The 24,778-nt window shown below is 34.2% G+C and overlaps 1 protein-coding gene across 1 annotated transcript in view; it reads left to right on the top strand.

Annotated features, from left to right (window-relative positions):
- Erbb4 (erb-b2 receptor tyrosine kinase 4) overlaps positions 1-24,778 on the top strand; it is a 972,219-nt gene that overhangs the window by 684,246 nt on the left and 263,195 nt on the right. Inside the window, exon 5 of the mRNA XM_090354754.1 lies at positions 5,378-5,443. Coding sequence (XP_090210880.1) covers positions 5,378-5,443 — 66 coding nt within the window. The remainder of the gene's footprint in view (positions 1-5,377; positions 5,444-24,778) is intronic.

Below are 24,778 nucleotides of genomic sequence, written 5' to 3'. Positions count from 1 at the left end.
CAGGATATAGAAACAAAAGCCATATAATGAGTGATTGTTATCCTTAATGTACTATGTTATCTCTCATCTCTATGCTGTCCCTTGGTTATCCAATATTGTTACAGTATTTCACCATGTTATCTGATATATTGTGTATATGTATAATTGGTTATGTTAAATAGGATAGAGAAGGGGGGAAAACAAGATGAGGGGTGGGGGTGGGGTGAGGGAAATGGGGACCAAGACATGAGAAATGGTATCAATATTTGTGAAGTAATGCACCTTCTATCTGGTGAATATTATGTAACTTTTCTATTAATTATAATAAAAATATATGTAAAGAAAAAAATACAAAAGCATCTCAAAGATTTTAGTTTCCCTGCAGAAGTTACATTTTTAGTAACAACTTCTAGACAAGTTATATTTGCTAATTTCTACAATGAATATTTTCAAGGAAGGAGGGATTGCCTGTAAATTCAAATAAGGCTGAATAACTAGTACTTATTTTAAAAATTAATATCATTAGTAAAGAAATAGAAATATTTGCTTATTTTTTTGTTTAATTTTTTTTTGAATTTTATCTCTTTGGTTGAGGCAGGATGACAGAAAATACTAACCTACATAACTTGGTTGGTACTCAACCATATACAAATGAGAGATTGTTCATTTGTATGTGAACATGTGACATATTTTCTCATAAAGCTTTAAAAGAATTGTTGCAGTAAATAATGGAAAATATTTTTCTCCCTTTTTATAGAAGTGGTTGTAATTGGAAGGTACTGATAGTTTTCCCCAGATATGGTGATATTGTTTTCATTTATATATTGTAGTGTGTGATAAGTTTTTCTTTGTGAAGTCCTTATTCAGAAAAAAAAAGGAAAAGGAAACATATTCCTGGGAGTAGTTTGTAAAACTTACTCACACTAAAATACAAGTGATATATAAAGTATCTTTTCCACATGAAATCAGGACTGCTGAAAACATTTTATCTGAGCACAGAAAGTAGGAAAATATTGCCCCAAAGCATATTAGACCTTTGTGTCCATTGTCAGATACAAACCAAAGAATCACTGAGTTCACACCTTTTCTCTCCATTGAAATGCCCACGGGTGATCTCATTTTAGAGGGCACAGAGATAACTCATTGCATTTAGAATGCAGCAGAATTCTAAGCTGTGAGTCTTTACAGTCCAGTGATCTAGCATGCCCTCAAATTGTTCATTCTTCTAGATTGAGGGATGAGAGTTAAAATTTTGCATTTGTTGGCTTTTCCCATTAAGCCCATATGATAAACACTGCGCACGGGAGTCAACACTTTTTAATACATATCATAATACTTAATGCCAAGTAAAAAGAAGGTGCACAAGAAATTATTGTGAATAGATAGAGTTGAGGAAAGAAGGAAAGCAGGTAGGAAATTTTGTTGTTTCTCCAAATTTGGATAGATAATGGACAGTTTTGTGTAGTATAAATTATGTGAATTAAATGCTACAAACCTGCCTTAAAACATTCAGCTTTTCATAGAACTCCATGATCAAATCATCCACAAAGCTCTAATTAAAATGGCAGGTCTGAAAGTGTGATAAATTCTAAAATATGTTTGAACTGAGATTCTGGTCAGCTGTTGTGATTTTTTTTTTATACAACTCAGTGAAACCTGTTGTTTCAAACACCATATTGTGTACCATTTACAAGATCAAAATTACACTGAACACCTGGACAGATTCCAAGAGTCAAAGCTCCAGAGAGACCATGAAATGAAGCATGGCAGGCTGAGCCAGTAACTACATAAACACTTTCCACTGAAGCTCTACAGTGCCTTGGCGGTCATAGAATTCTGAAAGCTATGATAAGCCACAGAGCATTCTTGACGTCCAAAAGATGCAGAGAGAGTAGAGGATAGAGGAAAAACTTACATGAAGCAGCTGCTGGTGGCATCTTTGTGTTCCCATAATAGATGTGTCCAATGCAAGTGAAAAATGGAAACTCCCAAACAAACACACACAAGATCTGGCAGAGTTAGGATTAAGTTACTTAAACATGTGTGTTTGTAGGTGTGTTTGTGTGTGAAACTTCATCACTTGTTCCCAAATTGATCATCCCTTTTCTGTTGTGAAAAATTATAAACATTTCCACGCATAAATCTGTTTTAAAATTTAAACTTATTTCAACTGGTAAGTCAAAAACCAACCAAACAAACAAAAAAAAAAACCTGTACATATTTATATACTTTTTGGTCATGAACCTGGGATCACATCTCTGAGTGGCCCATTGGAACTTGAAAAATGAGAAGCGAAACATTTTAATTTAAAAAATAATGTTGAAAGTACTAAAATGGAGGTTATTGCTGGGAGCCTATAATCCTATCTGGGGTTCAGAGGCAGAAATTAAGGAAGAAAAGTCTGCAAGATTACATCTTCAAGTAAGTAGCCAGAAGCCAGGCTACTGGTATTCTCAAGCAGTAGAGTACCAGCCATGAGCAAGCAAGCCCAATACCAAGTTCAATCCCTTGAACCAGAAAAGAAAAATAGCATTTCTGTCACTGATATTACTTAGGTGGTAACATGGTATGTTCTTTATCTTCCAATTCAGTAGTCCTATCACAAGAAAGAATAAAGTTAAATATTTATGATCTCCAAACACGATTAGAAAAGTCATGGATTCAGTGGTAGATTCTCTTCTGTTTCAGATAGCTTCAATTAATGGACCACTTAATGAGTTGATTTAAATGATTCTACCACATCTAAGGAAACACATTAGTATTAGCTACTTTCTCATAAGAAAGTTTGCACCCAAAAAAGTTTTCACTGCTTCCAATTTGTCTCACAGTCCTTTCTAATTTCCGCTGGTATAAATCAATTTAGATTTATTAGCTTAGTACAAAGGAACTCCAGTAAGTTTTTAATAATAATTATCATTTTCCCTGATTAAAGTTAGATTGTTCAGGCCAGATGGAGTACTTTTCCTGTCAGCTAGAATGAGCTTGCATTATGTGGCTATAATTTGTTTAGATCTAAATAAACAGATGGCAGAGTGACAAGATATTATACACTGGTGATGTCAGCATTAGGGGCGCACACACTGACTTCTTTAAGTGTTGTCATAAGAGTCCTTATACTTCTGGAACAATAATCAGGGTTGCGCCTGAGCACTCTGTTTCCAGAGGTCAATCATCAGGATGGCATGTGTGTCTCAGAGAAAAATGTCCATGGAGTTTACATTTTAATCTTCAAAGCAATTGTTTTGGTAGCTTCTCTCAATGAGTTTTACAGGAGAAGGATCAACATTTCTAAATAAGAGGAACTTAAATGGGAAACTTTTGGTATAATTCTACTTGATAATCTTTATATTATGGCTAAGTATGTTAAACACCTTGAGTTCACAATTGAAGCTGAGAACCCATGGCTCAAGGCTGTAATCTTAGTAACTCAGGTGGCCCAGATTTGAAGATCATGGTTTGAAGCCAGACCAGGAAGAAAAGTTTAGAGGTGTCTTACTTACACCTAATCATCTGGAAACCAGAAGTGGAGAAGTGATTCAAATAGCAGAGTAACAGCCTTGATTGAGGTAGCCAAGGTAAAGAGTGAAACTTTGAGTGCAAGTCCCAAAACTGGTGCGTGCTCACACATAATCATTAGAATTCACACACACACACACACACACAATACTATATGTCAGAAAACTACTAGATGCTTAAATAAGAAGTTTGTTATAAAGAGGATTTAGCCTTTACTAACTTTTCACATATATAAATGTGTATGTATACATATTCTAGAAATTAACCATGTGCATATAGATATTAGGGGAAAATTTTAGAAAGAAGTTTTCAGTTGGGTGTGGTGGCTCACACCTGTAATCCTAGCTACTCAGGAGGCTGAGATCTGAGGATGAAAGTTCAAAGCCAGCCCAGGCCAAAAGTACCTGAGATCAATTAACCTCTAGAAAGTGGGGCTTGGCTCCAGGATAGGGTGGTAGCCTTAAGCTGAAGAGCTCAGGGATAACATCCAGGCCAAGTTCAAGACCCATGACCCACAAAAGGAAAGAAAGAAAGAAAGAAAGAAAGAAAGAAAGAAAGAAAGAAAGAAAGAAAGAAAGAAAGAATTTTCCAAAAGGTGATTTGACATGATTTCTCCTGTCTGATGCATTTATTGTTGATTCCTACTAGAATTTCTTAATTGGACAGCTATGTTTGTTGAAGCCAATATTTCTAATATATAATATTGGTACTATAGAAGTTAAAGGCTGATATTTGAAAATTCAGATAATATCAATGTAAATGTTGCACATGTACTTTTCAGTACAGAAATTAAGCTTCAAAAACTATTTTCAAATGTTTGATTCTACTACTTTTTGTAATATGATGGCATGTGTTTGCAAAACTATAATATTGTTCTCAAAGATTTCAACATTTTTTTTATTCCCATGCATTGATACCCTTTCACATGTCTTGGTCCCCATTTCTCTCCCCCCCACCCCATCCCTTATCTTGTTTTCCCCCGTTCCCTATCCAATTTCAAATAACCAAATACAAATATATCCAATATATCAGGTAACAAAGTGAGATACTATAACAATAGGAGATAACCAAGGGACAGCAAAAGAGATGAGAGATAACATAGAACCTTAAGGACAACAATCATTCATTATATGGCTTATGTTTCCATATCCTAGAGATCCTTTCATTTAGCGTCCTACTATATGGCCTTTTGTATCAAGGTTTTGCTCTATTGCAAATCTTGCCCAAGGTTTCTACTGATTATGACAAATGAGGGAGTTCCTTTGAGTCTGGCTTACTTCACTTAATATGATCTTTTCTAAGTCTTTCCATTTCCTAACAAATGGGGTGATGTCATTCTTTCTGACAGCAGCATAGAATTCCATTGTGTACAAATACCACATCTTGTGACTGATACCAATAGAAATTTAAACTTAAGGGAAGCATTTCAAAAATGTTGAAATCTTGTAAAGCCGACACTCTGAAAACTACAAGATTACAACATTTTTGAAATGCTTCCCTTAAGTTTAACTTTCTATGGGTATCAGTAAGCTATGGACTTGGGAAAACATATTAAGTAAAACAGATCAATAAAATAAACATCAATATTGAATAGTCATAGTAGAACTTCACATAACTTTCTGAATTTCTCACAGAATTCACAATTTCAGCTATTCCCCTCTCACAGAGGATTTCACATAAGAACACCACACTTCACTTATACATTTTGGGGGTACTTAAATAGGTATTTTTCGGTCTATGTCTTAGCCCTAGAATTATATGAAAACCTCATAAAGGAGCAGGAGTTGTTTTTTAAAAAAAATTTAAAAGAAGTTTCACTTCCTCCATGAATAAAACAGTACAGTGTGTGTGATTTTTCTCTTTTCTTTTTCCTCTTCGACAGGTGGACGCTGCCATAAGTCTTGCACTGGCCGGTGCTGGGGACCCACTGAGAATCATTGCCAGTCATGTAAGTATTCCAGTGAAAAAGCATTGCCTTGAAATGCCTAAAGGATTTCAATAATTGATTCTTCTCACAACTCTCCTCACTGCAACATGAAAATGAGCTTTTACCATTTTTGTGATGAATTTGTCTTTTCCAAGAATGCTACCTAATTCCATTGCTATTGAATGACACAGAAGATATAATTGCTTCTTGTATTTCATTTTGGTCTCTAGCGTAATAATCCTCATAGCTCAGCTGCAATGACATCTATAGATTCACTGTCTGTCCATCAGCAGCAATAGGGAATTTAAATATACAGAAGTTAATAATAATTCAAATTGGGGTCATGTGGATGTCTCAGTACCTTCCTTAATATGTATAGTTACTGATTTAGAAAGCAGAAAGCTAGGAAAGAAAGTTGTCCTGGATGCACTATATTGCAGGCACTGTTCTAGGTACAGATATAAACTATGTAAAATAAGAGTAAATATTCACTATCAATAAAATTAATTTGTTCTTAGAGAATATTTCTTGCATTACATATTAGATAATCTAAATGTGTGGCTAACATTAAGTGCAAGATACTTAGTGGCAAGGCATAATTATTATAAAAATAAGTATCAAATACTTTCAGTACTCTTTAGATCATGATATGTTAACTTTCACCAATATAAACAGTCTCTTTTGAAATTGAAAGCAAGCTGAGAATCTTGGCAAATGACCATAATCTCAGCATTAGGGATGGTGAGTCAAGAAAATTGAAAGTTGGAAGCCTTTCTAGGCTATAGCAAGTCCCTTGTCCCCAAACAAGGAAACTAACACATGAACAGACAAAAAAAAATCCCACAAAACAAGAAGAGGAAATGTCTTGTACAAATGCAAACATTTCTTCTTTGCTACAATGACAATGACTGAATATTATATGAAAATTTGTATGGTGGTGATTTTATTAACACAGAGGAAAGTTAAATTGTTAAAGATGTTAACATATTAAATTAGCCTGTTAGATATTTGTGGAAATTATTAGTATGCTAGATAAAGTTTTAAAGGCTTTATTTTGATTCTGTTCATATTGGTTTCTAGATTCTGTTTCAAAAAGAAACACTAAAGCACTACAATTGAATTCCATGAAAGGAATAAAATACAGAAAAAAAGCAATATTCTCAATGGCAAATTCACTCTTAAATTTATTTTTAAGAATTCATCAGCATTATTGTATTTTAAGAAGTATAAAATACAATGCATTCTAAGTGTAATCTATGCATATCAAAGAAACAAGCATACCCTGCCCACAATGATTTACATATTGTGACCAATCGTTAACAGGAAAAAGGTATAAAGAAAGAAGTTTTGCTTTGCTTTGCAGCTTTGAAGGTTTCAGTGTATGAGTGTTCATTCCTTTTTGGCACTGCATCATAGCTTACAGGCACACAGTAAGTAGCTCATCACAGCAATGTAGTTGGATGATTAGCAAAGAAGAAGACAGTATTTCCACAATCCTCTGGGAGGTCCTGAAGTCAACAGGTATTCACACAAGTTGCAACAAAAGATTTTAACATACACACGTCTAGGAATCTTACAGAACCAAATTATAGCATCTGTAAACATGTATTTTTTAATCCAATAATATGTATATGAATTATCTGTACTATTAGACCTTAAAAAGACATTTGTAAAGGTATGGACATGTGTTGCAATCAATAAAGACAATAACATGAAGATCTGCCTCACGGTAGTCGTTTAAAATTACCTCTGTCAAGAAGGATATATACATATGCCTGTCTCTGCCTTCTGAGGACAAAGTAGGGTCTAATAAAATCTTTTAGGTGTTTGTCAAAGGCTGAAATGAAAAGTAGTATCACATTGTAGACTGAGATTAACTTATTTTAGTAGAATCAATGTTTTATGGCAGGAATGTTTTGACAAGAGTTTCAAGGATTCTAAAGTAAGATTAGATTGCTGTGGGAAATCCATTCATTAAAATACCTTCAGACAATGTGTTAATAGGAAAGAAGTTTAAACTAAGAGGCACACAGTGTGGGGATGACATCCTTGTCATGTCAAATAAGTTGATCTCTAAAATATTGAAGAACCATCCAGCATGATGTGATGAGGGGACATCTAGACTTGGAAATCATGAACATAGAGCGAGCCAGTCACTTCTTAGCAACTTAAACATGTGCTGTTATCTAGTGACTTACCTATATACCTTGTTTATTTCCTTATTCACTATAAAATGAATTGACAGAATTGCCCGGATTTTGTTTCCTGTCAGGAACTCTGATAAACCTATGGGAATGAATAGTTCAGAAAACAGAAGCTTTTAAATAACTTTTAGTTTACATCAACACATCTGGTCATTGTGTCAAAAACTTAGAAAAGCCATCATTTCTAAATCACATCTTATTTAGATAGTAGATAACTTTTAGGATAATTGTCAGACTGAAAATGGCTGTCTTAAAACTTCCTATGCTTAGATGGACTGTTTCCATGGCTTTGTTTTATGGGTTACTATACATAGCCACAAAGCAGGGTTTTTCAAGCAGTGATTTTGCCCCTCTCGACCACTTCATAGTGTCTGCATGTTTTTGACTTATAGCAAAGAGAGATGGGAAAATAATCCCTAGTATTCTTATCAAAAAGACCAAAGTTGCTGCTAATACTCTATAATAATCCATAGGAAGGATTATTCTACTTCTGCCCAAAGAATTTACTCCACAGATAATACAGATGGCTTTAAGTGTGGGAATTCTTATCATAGAAATAAATACTTGATCTGGCCTGGATCAATAGAAATTTTACTCTTAGATTAGGGAACTAGAAATGCTGGTGATGCTGCAGAGATATTAGATATCAGAGATATTAGATGGATCCATTTCTGGGCACTGTATGATAATGAGAAGCAGAGATAACCTATCACTATCACCAAAGACACTTTGAAGCAGTCATGTGGAGAATTGGGAAGTATAGGTCATAGTCTTTGATAGTTTATAATCTCCTGGATCTCTGGCCTTCCTGGAATCCAAGTGTACTCCTGCCATTAGTTTCCACCCCCAAAAAATATGCACACATTTTTAGCACCGTTAAATAGCACATATTTGAGGGTGAGGCTTAAATGGTAATGTCCTTGCCTAACAAATGGATGGTCTTGAATTCAAACCCCAGTACCACAAAAATATGTAAATGGAATCTGATTCCATTGACATATTATCTAGTTACTCACCTGGTAGAGATCTTTAGATATTGGTTTGAAGCCATCCTGGAAAGGAAAATCCATGAGACTTTTTTTAATTAAAGAATGTATTAACATGATTTTTACATCATGTCTCAAATGATGTGTTTGAAGAAGGGAATCTCTATATACAATCACTGGCATTTAGATTTTTTTTTGCCAGTCCTGGGGCTTGAAATCAGGTCCTGGGCACTGTCTCTGAGCTTTTTGAAGACTAGTTTTCTACGATTTGAGCCACAGCACTTCCAGCTTTTTCTGTGTATGTGATACCAAGGAATCAAACCCAGAGCTTCGTACATTCTAGGCAAGCACACTATGGCTAAGCCACACTCCCAGCCCATCCGTGAAACTTTTATATCCAATTAACCACTAGAAATCTGGAAGTGAGGAAGTGGATTAAGTATTAAGGTGCCCAACCTAGAGCAAAAAAGCTATAAGAGAGTCTCTAGGCCCTGATTTAAATCCCTACTACAAGTACAGATAAAAGAAAGTAGAAAGTAAGTTTTCTTGATATATATATATATATACATATATATATATTATTTTATTTTGCTAGTACTGGCCTTGAGCTCAGGGCCTGAGCACTGTCCTTGGACTTTCTCAGGGCTAGAGCTCTACCACTTGAGCCTCAGCACCAATTTTGGCTTTTTCTAAGTATGTGGTACCGAGGAATTGAACCCTGGTCTTCGTGCATGCTAGGCAAAGCACTCTACCATTAGGCCAAACTCCCGACCCTTGATTTATATTTTTAAAAAAGCATGACGTTACTTAGTGAAACTTACTAAAAAATTAATTAATCATTACTGTGCATACAACATCTTTAAAATCTAAATTTCACTCATACCTTTATTTTAAATATACAAGTTCACCAGGACACCATTGTCTCATACCTATACACCTAGCTACTTGGGAGGCTGAGACCTGAAGATTGCAATTCTAAGCCATACTGAGCAGAAAAGTGCCTATAAGAAACTTATTTCCAATTAACCATTCAAAAACCAGTAGTAGAATTGTAGCTTAAAGTGGTAAACTGCTAGCTTGAGCAAAAGACCTCAGGGACAGAGCATAGGCCCTGAGTATAAGCCCAATGTACATGCATACATACATATACCTATATACACTATTTATAAAACTATACATATTTATGAAATATATATTTATAAACTATATATTATTTCCATTTTACAGTTATTTAAAATGAACTTCTTATAAAGACAAAAATTATGATCAGTCTTATTTTATTATAAGGTGAAGAAATGACTAATTAGACTTATTTACAGAAATAATAGCTATGCTTTCACCCTGTGTTTTAAAGCAAGGATATACTATTTCCTGTATTCTATCTTGTATAGAACACTGTTGTAGTAGTTGACGGTAGATCTGAAGTCAGTCAGATTGTACAAATCCCAGCAATGTTTCTTCTAAGAGAAAAATGACTCAATCTTTCTAAACCTGTTATCACATATGTAAAATGAAAATAATTATACTTTACCTCAGAAGACTTTATTTCTTTCTTCCCCTCCCCCCCCCCCCGAACTGCAGTTTCAACTCAGGACCTTGTGCTTGTTCAGTTTACTAAGTCAGTTTGCTTTCTCCACTGGTGCTCTACCTCCCAATTTATACCAGCAGTCCTGCTTGTTGTCAGTTATTTGGAAGAAAAGGTCTCATGACTTTTCTGCCTGGACTGACGCTGGTTTCCCACTGCCGTGCTCCATATCTGTTTCTTAAGTAACTAGATTTGTAAGAATGAGTTGCTGAGACTCAGGTGTTTCTGCTGCTGCTTCTACTCCTTTTCCTCCTCTCCCTCTTTCTCCCCTTCCTCCATTCACTCCTTTGTCCTCCTCCTCCTGACTTTTTTCCTCCTTCTTCTCTTACTACAAATGAATAAAATGCACTACACTAATGCAGTTAACGTTCTTAAGTATTTTGTTACCTGTAACAACATAACTTATAATTGATTCTTGAATAAAAGCATGTTAGAAAACAATAAATTTTAAATCTGAATGTGGGAGAAAAACTCCTATGGGTCATTTTTTCCATGAATTCTATTAGCATCCTGTGTCTGGGGAAGGAATAAGCACAAGTCCTAGAGCAAAGAGCAGGTTGTTTGACCTTGACCTTTGTCTTGTCCTTCCTCTCTCCTTTCTTTGAAGAGCTACTTGAAAGACAAAATTACTTGTCTGTATTTAAAACGCACAGCATCCTAAGGCAAAATATACTTTAGAACTACTCAAGAAAATACTGTAAAATTTAAAGTTTAGAATAATGGCTGCATTTTTGTCAGAATTAGATCTTGTTATAAGTGATTCAGTGAGGGTCTGATAATCTAGATAATTCATAGAGATTTAACATATATGACCAAAATATCAATGTTTCCTTTAGTTTTTCAATGGCTCTTTGTTAATTGAGTTCTATTTGTATGTGGGAAGTCCACTTTAGATAAATTTTTATTTGAACCATGACTTATTAAAAAATATGCTGTGAAAGTTTTCAATAAGATTGTTTTATTGCCTGATTAAATCAATGCATATTTGGGGAGCTCACATTATTTATAAACTATTTCTTTCCCCATGACAGAAATACATTCTCTTCAGTGAATATTTCTCAAGAAGTATTCAATTATATATTTCCTTGTTTATTGGGCACATTTTTTAGACTTTTTTCTGATACATTAGTTACCTAGCTAAGGAAATTGTATGAGGAATGTATTTCATTCACCTGCTTTCCCACTGTCGTCCCTATTCAGCAGTCGAGTGGAATTTTCCTGTGCTACTGAGGCAAGAAGTCAAACTCAGGGCAAATGGCTCAGACTCTGAGAGAACAAGTTCATGGTAATAGATGACTTCAGGGAAATTAAGCAGAATACTTTTGCTGGTTGAAAATATCTCTGAATGGAGATGTGGGGATCACAAAAATGGTGATCTTTGGTCCGACTACAGGGGGAAGAAGCTTTAAGAGCCAGGAATAAGAAAAATTCTGACTTTCCATCAGAAATTTTATTAACATTTTGAATGTTTGTGGTATAATTCTGCAATATTTTGCAACTTTTTCACCTACTGCTTTGGGTGTTAGTGTGAAAGTATTCTGAATTATTTAAATGTTTCATTGTGGTTCTAATATATTTAATAACGTTCAGGTTATATATTATAACCAGTAACTATTTTCAAAATAATAGTTCTCAAGTAGTAGGCATGCTTTATTTCTAAATAAATTCTTTAAAAAAAAGTCTCAGCCTAGAAATTCTGTAAATATTAATGTGCTTAAATGATATTGGTGGAACCTTACTATGTGCTTACTTGGTGTTTTCCTCTTCTGATTTTCTAAGCAATTTGAATTTATTCCCCTTAAATCCTTCTGATGCTTGAACATCTTGACCCTGTAAGCCTAACATGACAGTTTGTTGCTTCACCACAAAGGGTCAAAATACAACATAGACTGGTATTATGGAGAAGTGCATTACATGGGAACCAGTGATTCTGACTTGAAAGTTCTTTTAAGCTCAGTTAAATTGTGGCTGCCTTGCTCCACAGCACAGCTTAAGTAAATTGATTCAGTGGATTAATGTAGTCATGTCAAGGGAGACAAACTTATCTTCTATGTGAAGTCTGAAGCTTAGAGAAGTATTATTTAGCAGGCTCACTGGTAAGAATGACAAGGCTCTTCTATTCATAAGAACTGCGTTTTGAGGTCTGGGCTGTATAGGTTTAGGTGTGAGAGAGACTGAACTGGAAGAAATAAGTAATAATGATTAAAGGAACAAAGTTATCTCTGTCCCTGCAAGATATACGAAGTAAGCTTATCTCATTTATAATAGATAAATGTTGGTCCTTCTTAAATCTTAAGAACACTATCGAGCCAGCCCTCTCTACTGTATTATCAGAACCCTGTGGTTTCCTTTTAAACATTCCTTTCCTTTGTCCTCATGGTCCCAAAGTCATCTCATTTAGTCACCATATTTTGAGTGAGAAGATCCAAAAAGAAATGTACGTGAAAATATTACACTTTAATTTTTATCCTAATCCTGACATACATTTTGCATTAAACTAGCCATCACTGTCTTTAGTTTCAGATTTTATAACTAAAATATTCTGGGCTGATAAAATGTAAGTTTCTGTATCTTCTAAGCTGTACAAAGGACATTTCTTCCCTACAAATGAACTGAGAAGTGGAAGTGCCCCTGATAACAGGTTGAAAGGTATTTGTCCCCTAAGCTGACAGATTTCAGCATAAAAATACATATTTCAAATATTAGAATGAACACAGATTTTTTTTTCTTCTACCTATTTAATTGTCCTGAAATTGATTAAGTTGAAACATTATTTTAACCAAAAGAAAACTGGTGGATGAATTCATTTTTTCCATATTTACTTACTTGCATTATCCTTTATGGCCAAGTTATTTCAAATTTTTCTTTTAATTAAAAATAGAATAATAACAGAATTAACACAAGTAGTATATTTGTTCTGTTGTTAATAATTGTGACATAAGAAAAATGAAATAATCCTTCATATCCTTATAATCCTGTAAATAATCCTTTTTATTACTCTATTATTATTTCTTATTTTTTCTGAAGATATCATAGAATATGGTAGAAAATTTTAGGAATTATTTATCAGTCTCTTACTAATTTATTTTGAGCATAGAGAAGCCAATTTAACAATGGTAATATATGAAAATTTATGGTTTAATATCAAGGGTGGAAGAGAAACACAACCTATTCAATTTTAAACAATAAGCACAACTCCTGACATTTGTTTAAAATATATCTGGAACTCTGTTGAACTAAAACATTAAAACATATTTGATCCTAGAAATTTTAATCAGGAAAAAGTATTGGCTTAAAATTAAGTTATATGTGTATCCATGAAATTTCTAAGTTTTCTGTAGATTCTAAAAATCACAGTGAAAACTGACAATGATAATAAACTAATTACACTTTCTTACATACATACACACATAATTTGTATAAAGTAAAATTGTGTTTACAGTCTTTGAGCAACAAAAAGAAGGTGTCATCGTGGTAAACATCCAATTAGAGTGGAGAAAAGCAAGTAGGAGAAAGAGCTGAACCAGCTTTTCAGATCAATCAAGGAAACAGCGAGCCTTTGTTAAAGCTAACATTTTTAATTAAAACGCGTGTATTTTGCTAATAACTTTGCATGTCTGTAAAGCCTTCTTATTGATTTCAATTATTTTGTAGTTTCCCCTTTTTGGATTTATAGTTTCTGGAGATATTGTAAAATTAAGAGAAACATTACATTAGACTAATTACTTGTATGCATTTAACATTCTGGTGACCCAAAAATTGACTTGAAGAAAATGGAAAAAAAAATTTCCTGATAAGCTGTTCATTCTGACACTAAATTGGTAATATATGTTGTACTTTGGTGACTTTCTCCAAATACTTAAAAAACAAAACCAAAGAGGATAGTTTTATTTTAACTATGGATAATATTCTTTTCTGAAACACTTTCTAGATGACATTTTAATGTCATTCAGGAGTTATTGTTTAAAACTCCACTTAAGCATTTATATGGGCCATTCAGGAAATAATACATCATCTTTCTAGACAATCTGTTTAGGACAGAAAGCAAAGATGAAGAATGTTTGTAAAGATCAAAAAGAATATTGAACTGGTAACCTAAAGTAACAAAAGATGGTACCTATTCTTGGAACCAGTTCAATTTCTGAAACCTCAGTTTCCTACAATTCCCTAGTTCACACAGTGGAAGGATTTAAAAATTAACAATTTATTTGCCTGCTTCCTTACATGATTATATTATTTACATACATGTCTGTGAACATTGATTCACTGTATGTGTGCATAACATATAGACACATATCATTGATTATGTAGACATTGTTGATGCATATAGAAACAGATAGTTTGAGGAGAAGGGAAGCTGTGGGCAGTGGTTAAAAAAAGGTGATTTAATTATTTAATCAAAGACTGATCACCTTTAAAAGATTTTATAAGAAGATATGGAAAAGAACCTTTAGAAATATCAGAAAGTGTTATTATTATTCTTATTGTTATGTTGACAGGGATGACAATTTATTCTGATAATATTTTTGTCACCAGATTGATAACTATCATCACAGTAGCTATCTTTATGACACAGGAAATTCCAAAAATATCTACATGTGATAAATAAGACACTCATATTTCATCTTTACTACAGGATGAGGAAATAAGTGTGTAATTTCATTAAATACTAAATTTAAGGCTAGGGAATCTGATTATAGGTGAGTTTCTCTGTTGTGAATTTATAGTTTGTCACAGAGGCCTAGGGTAAATATGAATTTCCTAATCATCAGATTTTTTAGTATTATGTAGGTCAAACTGATATACATTTATATATTGTTTTAAAATTTGTGATATGATACTGCTCTTATCTGTAACAAGGGATTTTCAAAATAAATGGTCCTTCAATTAACTTATGATGAGGGTGTAAAAGATAGAGCCAATAAATGTTTTCAAAAAGTCATTTTCACTTATTGGCACAGCCATGAAAACACGTATTTTGAGTTTACCTAATTTTTCTTTATCTTTTTGTCAGTCGTGGGGCTTGAACTCAGGACCTGAGCCCTGTCCTCAGGCTTTCTCATGGCTGGAGCTCTGCCACTTGAGCCATAGTACCACTTCCAGCTTTTCCTATGTATGTGCAACCCAGGAATCGAACCCTTATTTTCATGCATGCCAGACAAGCACTCTACCACTATCCCAGACCCTTATCTAATCTTTTGACTCATGAATTTTGTTACAATGAACCTAATAAATCATTTTGACCACAAGAATATTTTCAGGTTTTGTCTGCCTTAAGTATGTCTTTAGATCACATGTAGTTAGCCTAAATGAGAATATTACACATAAGATAAATGTAATTTCTTTGACTAGCACACACTGGAGAAGAGACAGGAAAGACAGAGTGACATTTACAGGTAGTTTCTGATAATTTAATATCTAGAATCTCTGGAATATTTCACCAAGAAATACAGAAAACAGATGAAGAATCACATACTAAAATATATAGAGATTATACTATGGAAATATCAGTTTTTTTTTAAATTTAAGCTACACCTAACCATGTTTTTAAAAAGCTAATGTATTGTTTTAATGGAACAACAATAGTCTAAAGAAGCTCTATAAAATATATTTAATAAAATAGAGGCAAGAATTTGAAAGGGGCTATGTGGAAAGATTTTTTTCTGTGATGTAATAAATGTTGAAGGTAGTAATTATCAGGATAGGATGATGTGGTCCCAGTCTGGAATCCTAAATGGAAGTCAAGAAAAGATAGCAACTTAGTTTTTAATAAGTTTGCATTTTAAAAATATGAGAAGTATAAAGTCTTCCATAATTAGTAACAAATAGATCTTATTTGGAATAAAATAAAGTTACATATCTACCATAAGACAAAACATGACAGAGACTCTACATTAAATTTTCTAAAAGCCTGAGATGGACTATAGATTATAGATTGAATACAGACTTAGAGTTTTAAAATGATAAGAAAAAGTATAGTACAGAGAGAATATGCTGCTAAAATTACTGTCTGGCCTTTTTTTTAACATTACATAAAAGACAAAATTAAAATGAAGGAAAATAGTTTACATCACAGCTTTGTATTTTGAAAGTTTTATAAAACTAAAGTACCATTTACACACAGAAATCTTTGAAAATGGTTCTGCTTTACTTGTAATAAAAATTATACAATTTATAATCAGGTGTATTGCCTCATGCCCATAATCTTAGCTACTCAATAGGCTGAGATCTGAGTATTGAGGTTCAAAGTTAGCCTGGGTGCCAGAGATACTCTTATCTCCAATTAATCACTAGAAAAGGGGAAGTAGGGCTGTTGCTCCAGGGGTAGACCAGTAGCATTGAGCTGAAGAGATCAGGAACTGTACCCAGGCCCAGAGTTGAAACCCAATGACCCCCATTCCCCCCTATATAAATTATACAATTTAAATAATTGAAATACATTCAGTAATTCCTAGTTTGAATGAAAATGCAGAAGCAGCAATAATCTCAATGACCCTGGGTATGTTATAAATAGACAAATTAGCTCATTACAATACATTGTAATACAATACAATGTAATGTATATGAATTAGGCATTTGTGTCAAATGATTTGACATATATACTCCCAATGGATCAATGAACTTACTATTTCTATATATGTTCAATTATTGCATATAAAACATATGTTGATTGTTAAATACTATAACTGCATTTGTAACAATAATGAATACAAACATAGTAAATATTTTAGAAGGGGTGTCTTCTTTTAATATATGATTTGTTCACATCTTTGGTAGGTAGGGGAGGGTACAGAATTTAATGGAAAAAGGGTGAAAATTGGAATGCACTGGATATGAATGAAAGTGAATTCTACAACTCCAGGGTGGAGATAGGAGGTTGGGACTGAGAGTGAGGGAGGAAAAGACACTGTACAAAAGGAAATACAATCAATACCTGGATCATGCAATTGTAATCACCTCTATAACAATAGAGTAAATTAATTATAATAAATAATTAAACACAAAAACATGGTCAAATAAATATAGGAATGCAGATCAAATTAGATCAAAATAGAAAACACAAGGTCAAATTGTTTTTCTTATCATTTGGTACAGTATTATTCCTCTGAACTTTACATCATGTATAATATACTGAGAAATATGGTAGAATATTATTGATACTATAGATGGTAATATTAAAAAGTTTGAAAATCCTATTAAAGGAACATCGCCTAATTGGTAGGCAATTAATTATCTTTATTATATACTATATAATGTTTATATTATCATTAAGTAATTGTAGAAAGATGTTATTCAATTCAACCTACAGTTCATGATCACAATGCTTCTTCGTGAGTGTCACTCCTTTGTCCTTCCTCCTCATTTATCCTGATTTCACTCATCCCTTCAGGATACCAGGTGCTATTTCCACATATGCGCATTGAGCATTCTGGGTATATTTCACCGTGCTTCTTCTCTCCATTTACCCATGGCCTCTTCCCTTAATCCTACTCTCCCTCAGATAAAACATATTAGAGCTTCCTACCATTCACTCATCAGTTGTTTAAAAGATTTATGCCATTGGAATGCACCCCAGTTTATGCCATACTTCAGTTTGATTGGGTAAATATGCATATGGCTTTCAGTGTGTTTTCATATATGTTTATATTTTAGACTGACCTTCCATATGTGAGAAAAAAACGTCTTTATCTCTCCGAATCTGACTTGCTTCCCTTAACCTAATATTTTTTGCTGAAGGAGTAAAGAAAACAAAGGATATATATATACATATTTATATACACCTAAATATGTACATATTTTTGTACCATCAAGAAGAATAACAGTATGCTTCCCTGTTCAGGTAGATAATACTGAACATATTCTATAATGACAAAAGTCATACTTTGTAAAGATACTTCCATATATATATATATATATATATATATATATATATATACATACGTATTTCAAGCTTCATTCTTTCTTTTTTGTTATTGGATGGTACCAGAGATGGAACTCAGAGTTCTGTGATTATTAGGCAAATGCTCTATCATTTGAGCCCATTTTCATCAGCCATTTTTACTTGTTGGTAATTTTCAAGGTCGACTCTCACTCTACACCCGAGACAGGTCTCAGCTAATATTCCCCTACATGTGTTTCCCTTACTGCTGGGATTCCAGTTTTATGACACCATGTCCAATTGTTATTTGAAATGGAGGCTAAGAATTGTTTTTTTTTTCTTCATATTGGCTTTGAATCTGAAACCCTTGATCTCTGCCTTGCAAGTAACCAGAATACAAAAAGAAAAAAACTTGAGGTACCAAATCTGGGTAAGCCCCATGACCCACAAAAATGCATATATATGTATATAAGTTGGAATATTATGTTTGTTCTCTTTGCACTTAGTATTATTTTACCTACATTCTCTTTGTAAAATCTTTTACAGTCCATAGAATTAATCTTACTCTAATATTTTTAATTCTATACCATTCATTGAAGGTATAGAGGTACAATGATTTACTTAACTCTTGATTAGCACACATTTTATGTAAACTATGTAATGCACAATGCACAAACTTCTGTAAATCAGATTCCCAAAGTTAGAACTCTGGAAATCTGATGATAAAAATTAGTCTTCAAAGACTTGTATCAGTTTATATAGTCACTACTAGTTAATCTAATATTCTTGTCTTTATCAAAACTAGAAACCAGTTTCCCTTCCCTAGAAAAGATAGTGATGTTTCTCAAATATGTATGAACATAATTTTGGTTTACTCCAGGGGCTGGTCAGTTTAATGTGATTTCAGAGCTAGAAAGTATTTCTTGTTTCTAGAAATATTTCTTCATTCTAAACCTTTTTATGAGTATCTGTCTTAATATTCTATGGTGATTTTTATTGCACTATAATTAAGAAAGTCAAATATATTGGATTGAAGAGAAATCACCTCTATCCTCTAGGCATAGGCCTAGGATAAACAAAAGCAATTGGGCATTTTGTTTGATTGATTTTCACCTTATCAAGGCTAGGTATAGAAATGAGTGGTCTATTACAACAATGTGACTTCAGATTATTTAATATATTAATTCTATGTTTTTGGTTTTTCTATAATATTATTTTATTAAAAATTAATTTTATTTAGCCTAAGATTCATCCTTCAAATCTAATGTCAGAATATAATTTTTTAAACATTATGACTTTTTTTTTTTTTTTGCCTGTCCTGGCCTTGAGCTCAAGGCCTGAGCACTGTCCTTGGACTTTCTCAAGGCTAGAGCTCTACCACTTGAGCCTCAGCACCACTTCTGGCTTTTTTCTATGTATGTAGTACCAAGGAATCGAACCCGGGTCTTCATGCATGCTAGGCAAGCACTTTAACCACTAGGCCAAACTCCCGGCCCCAAAACATTATGACTTTTTATGCAATTTCACACACTTCCTCTATTATCATAAAGTATATATAAAATAATCCATGCTACCAAGAGTATTTGTATAGCTAAGTTAACAGGCAATGTTGCTTTTTCCTTTGAGTCTTGACTTTCATAAACTTTGTAGATGTCAGTAGCTTACTAATGAGTAAAATTTTCCCTGGTGGCAGACAGTATTTTTAAATCAACTTTAAGATCCCTTAACGAATCATTGAGTATGTCTCTATAGAACAGTTTAAATAAAGTTCATGTAATAAATGAAATAAAGCAGGTAGTGATGAAGAATAAACTAGACAAGATCTCTTTCCTCTTTGACACAAATAACATTATCATGTCATAGTCCATGAGGTCAGCTGGGATTTAACTAGGGAAAGGGACAAATCTGATTAGTGCCTTTAGAAATCTAGGCATGCTGTTATAAAATGAAATGGAATGTCAGTGTCACTGTGCACATATGTGACTTGTTGTGCAAAGGAACTACTGAAGTTATTTCCTTTAGTATTAAACAACAATTTTATCAGTAGCAGGATACATGGCATGGGATGCCCATGTTAGCTCATTTATGATAGCTCTCATCAACCCAATTAGAAATTGGCATTATAAAACTAGTTAGATTTCTATCTACTTCATGAAATGTATATAGAGTCATCATTTCCATTTGGAAAGTTTGCTTTATGAAGTTTGATTATTTTTTCCCAGTCCTTGGTCTTGAACTCAGAGCCTGAGCACTGTCCTTGGTCTTTCTCAAGGCCAGAGCTTTACTACTTGAGCCACGGCCCCCCATTACCAGCTTTTTCTGTGTATGTGGTACCAAGGAATCAAACCCAGGTCTTCGTCCATGCTAGGCAAGCACTCTACCACCAGGCCAAACTCCAGCCCATGTTTAGTTGATAGAGTTTTTAAAATCATTTCTTTAATAGTTAGAATTTGTATGATTGATTCAAATGGCTGAGAATCCCTTACAATACAGCTTCTTTCTGTCCAGGTCACAATAGAGGCATCTCATGAGGCCTTACTAATGTGACAATAGTATTTGGCGTAACTTGTGATATAAGAGGAAATAAAGGAAAGCATTTGATTCTAAGACTTATTTTGATCTCTGCCTTTCCATCCAAATAATATTTTAGTTCTCTAGGAGAAAGCTTTCTTTAGAGAGACATGACTCAGAGCAGAAAAGTCAAAAATATTGGCTTACAAATTCTCCTTCTGAAAAAACTAGGGCTCTCAATTATATATATATATGTATATACTCATATATGCCGGGGCCTACCGGCAGCAAATTGGGGTTCCTGAAATAGGGGGCAGGGACTGGAAAAAATAGAAGAGAGACAAACACATCGGGTCCAGGAGGTCTGCAGTCTCCATTAATCGAGACAATCTAGATAAGGTTCATTCGGTCCCTGTTTAACTTCTACTAAATTTTTTGTACGATTGGAATTACGTAACCTTTTCCAAGCCTCTCTCGCCTCAGTATTTATTTTTAAATAGGCTTCCTTTGCATAACCCAATTGATCTTCGGTGTTTTTATAGGTTCCCTCTCCTAACAACTGATCAAAAGTGTAAGGCAGGTTCTTCGACCTATTTGTTTCAATTTTAGTCCGACACTGTGCAGTAAACTCTGTCTCCCATAATAAGTACTCTCCTGCACTAAGGCATACTCTGGCAAGCTGCTTCCAGTCATTTGGGCATACAATACCAGCACATGCGGCCTCCAATATTACTTGAGTAAAAGGGGCAGTTGGCCCATATTGGGAGCAGGCACTTTTTAAATCCTGTAATAGTTTAACAGGAACAGGTTGATGGTATACTTGTTCATCATGATCAACTAAACTAGGGAAGCATCGAGGCCCTGAAATATCTTCCCTCTCTCTAGCAGCCTGAGCCAGGTTTAATTGCGATGCATTGTGCCTGGTTGTAGTGCCTGTTAAAAGGGACTTGTTGCTAGGGCCTTTAGGCTTGCCTAAAGGTTGAAAAAGGGATTGGGGCCATAAGGCTGCAGCCGGAGGCGGTGGGTGTGAGGGGTAAGGTTTAGAATCAGACACCATAGTGGCCTGAGGGTCATATTTTTTTCCTACTTTTGGGGGGACTCTCTGCTCCATCCCCATTTTCGATAGAAGATGTAGGATTTCTTCTAACTTCTTCTCCATCGTAGCCATCCGGCCCTCCATTGACTCATCATAACTTTCCTCCTTGAAATTCAGATCTGAATTCTGATACTCAATATCTACTGGTTGTTGTTCCCTTTTCAAGATCTCACTTAGACTCTCTTGGGCTGCGGCATATGGCTCAGCCTCAGGTTTTTCAGAAGGGTCCTTTAATTCATAAATTTCCCTTAATTCAAGATTAAGTTCAGCATTCTCATGTTGAGGATTTATGTATTCACTTACTAAATTCCATACATTAATAGCCTCTACTGGGGTCTTTTCGGGGCCATATACATTATAATAATCTTGAATTCCTTTTCCTATCCGCTGCCAGGTTTTTAGGAATTCCTCCTCTATAGACCTCGGGCATGGCTCCTCGACAAACTGTAGGAAGCTCTGAAGCACCCCTTTTTCCACCCATGTTCCGTGGGCTTCAAGTAGGCCTGTAAAAATCCGTACATATGACCTATGGCTGTGAGTTTGACCCATAATTTTTACTCCTGACCATACACTCTCTTAAGATCCTCTCTTAATAGTCCTACGATGTGTTACTCACCACAGCGGGGTCCTCCACCGTCGTCCCAGATTTTCAGGGTCCCTGTTCGGGCACCAGTTGCCGGGGCCTACTGGCAGCAAATTGGGGTTCCTGAAATAGAGGGCAGGGACTGGAAAAAATAGAAGAGAGACAAACACATCGGGTCTGGGAGGTCTGCAGCCCAGGTAAAAACTGCAGCCTCGTTTATTCTCCACTCCAGCTTCTCTCCCTTCTTCAAACCAGGGAACTTCCAGCTGTTACATTCATATGGTAAATCTCAGGTCATTTAAACAGAATAAGCCCAGAAAACAATAAGACAATAAAGCCATTGTCTGATGCAAATCAAGGTACAGTTTGATTCCACTCTGGCTCCCAACACATATATATGTATATATTTCTGGTAACCTCTCTAGACTAAGGTGAATCAGAATGTACAAGGATGGTCAGATATTTTTTATTGGATTCTTTTTTATATAATTTTATTTTATTGTTGGAGTAATATACAGAGGAGTTATCACTACATTCATCAGATAGTGGTTGTATTGCTTCTCGCTCATTGATACCTCTTCTCATGTTTTTGTCCCTGTTTTCTTCCTCTTACCTCCTCCCAATCTTAAAAATCTAATTCCAGCTGTTTCCTTTAGGAGGATGAATATATGTGTCTGCCTGGGTGATACTTTCGTAAACTGTATTGTCAACACATTTCAGCACACTCAATATATAAGACTTCTTCTTATCTGAGCTATGTTTGCTTCACTTCAAGAATAGTCTGTGCCTAGTAGATTTCTGAATGCATGCTACACAACCTGAAGTGTTCATTTTCAAGACACTATTTTGCTGTCTGTAGGAATAAATATGAGATCCTAAAGCCAGAAGGGACCTCCAGAGACCATTTCATCAACCCTCCTGTCTTTGGTTAAGTGGATATCTAGAGCATTCAGAAGAGATTCTCCTTAAAATACTGACAAATAAACACTCAAGGACCTCATTCAATAACTCATTACAGTGTTTATATCAGTCTAATAGCCAATAATTCTCCCTCACATCCAACCAAAATCACCTTTTTTTAACCCAAGCATTTTTCTCCTTGTTCACAATTCCAACTGTGTAACTAGACACAGCTAGCTCAAAACCACCCTCTGAGGTACAATTTAGGAGACACGATATGTTGTTATATGGACATAATAAACACAGGAACAATATAAGCAATATAGAAGTGTGGGTCATTGAATAACCACTGAAATAAGGGAAAATTTAAATTAATGCACAGTAAAATGTGCTTAGCAGTGCATTTACTTTCAGGTTGACAGCTTTTTAGATTAGAGGAAAGAAATGTTCTAATGAAACTTCTTCCTTTAAAAAACGTTTTCTATATGACAAAAGCATTATTTTTGTCGTCACTCTTAGTCATTTTCCTCTCAACTATTTCTCTCTACTTGGTTATTGATTTTTGTTCATTTGATTTCCTAATTAGTGATAACCTAACAACACACATTAAAAATTAAAGGAAGAGGACACTGGGTTTAAGTTTCTGACAAAGATTAATTTGTCAATCAATCAGCCGGTGTTACTGATTTAGAGACTATCTTTTTACATCTTGATTGTGTGGAATAATAATTTTCCACACTAGACAACACATGAGAATCATTTCATACAGTTTATTACAACTGTTAATTTCTAGAATATTTCCGATGATTCTGAAGTTAGATGACATAAGTTAGATGATTCTTAGATATTATGTATTTATTATATAGTACATAAAAACATGATATCTAAGTATGTATCATATATTTTATTTATATACATTGTATTATTTATTTAATCTATGAACAAACCAGAATATGCACTAGAGACTAATATTAAAAATAGATATTGTGATCCAGTGGAACAGTGACATTATTTAGGAACTTGTGACAAATGAGCCATCTTCGTTCCTACTGAAGTATCATTTACCCATTGGAAATGTTCTGTTAGATTACCTAATAGAAAATCAAATTCAGAAGCCTCATTTAGTTAAAAGACAAAAGGGAGGGAAAATAGAGGAAATAAGGAACTAGGATATTGCCAAGTACAAAATCATGGACAGTAAAAATTACTAAAGGCTACCTAAATTCAGTCTTATTTTCAAAAATTTTAAGAGCAAATATTATTTTTGCCTTGTCACTTCTCCTGGAAAATAATGACAAACACTTGATTTGTATTTTCAGTCTTCTTTACGTTCAACAAATAAGTGTATAGTAAATCATACTGTTGGTTATGTCTAGAAAAGAAATTAAACCATTGTTTTTATCTTATTTTTAATATTTTGTTTACTTCAAGAAGTTGTGCTATGGAGTTGTTTCCAATAATGAAGAACTGATAAGATAAAGCTACTTAAAAAAATCACTGTTTGGGCAAAGTTCTCAGAGCATTTTTCTTTTGCTGTGTAATTCTGACTCTTTACATTGGCCTATCTGATTTTCTTGGATATTTTAAATGAACCCATATTCCCAGGTTCATG

This window comes from Megascapheus bottae, chromosome 21 (genome assembly GCF_031878675.1).
Source record: "Megascapheus bottae isolate mThoBot1 chromosome 21, mThoBot2.hap1, whole genome shotgun sequence".
Taxonomy (NCBI): Eukaryota; Metazoa; Chordata; class Mammalia; order Rodentia; family Geomyidae; genus Megascapheus; species Megascapheus bottae.
This window is presented reverse-complemented; position numbering and strand designations above follow the sequence as displayed.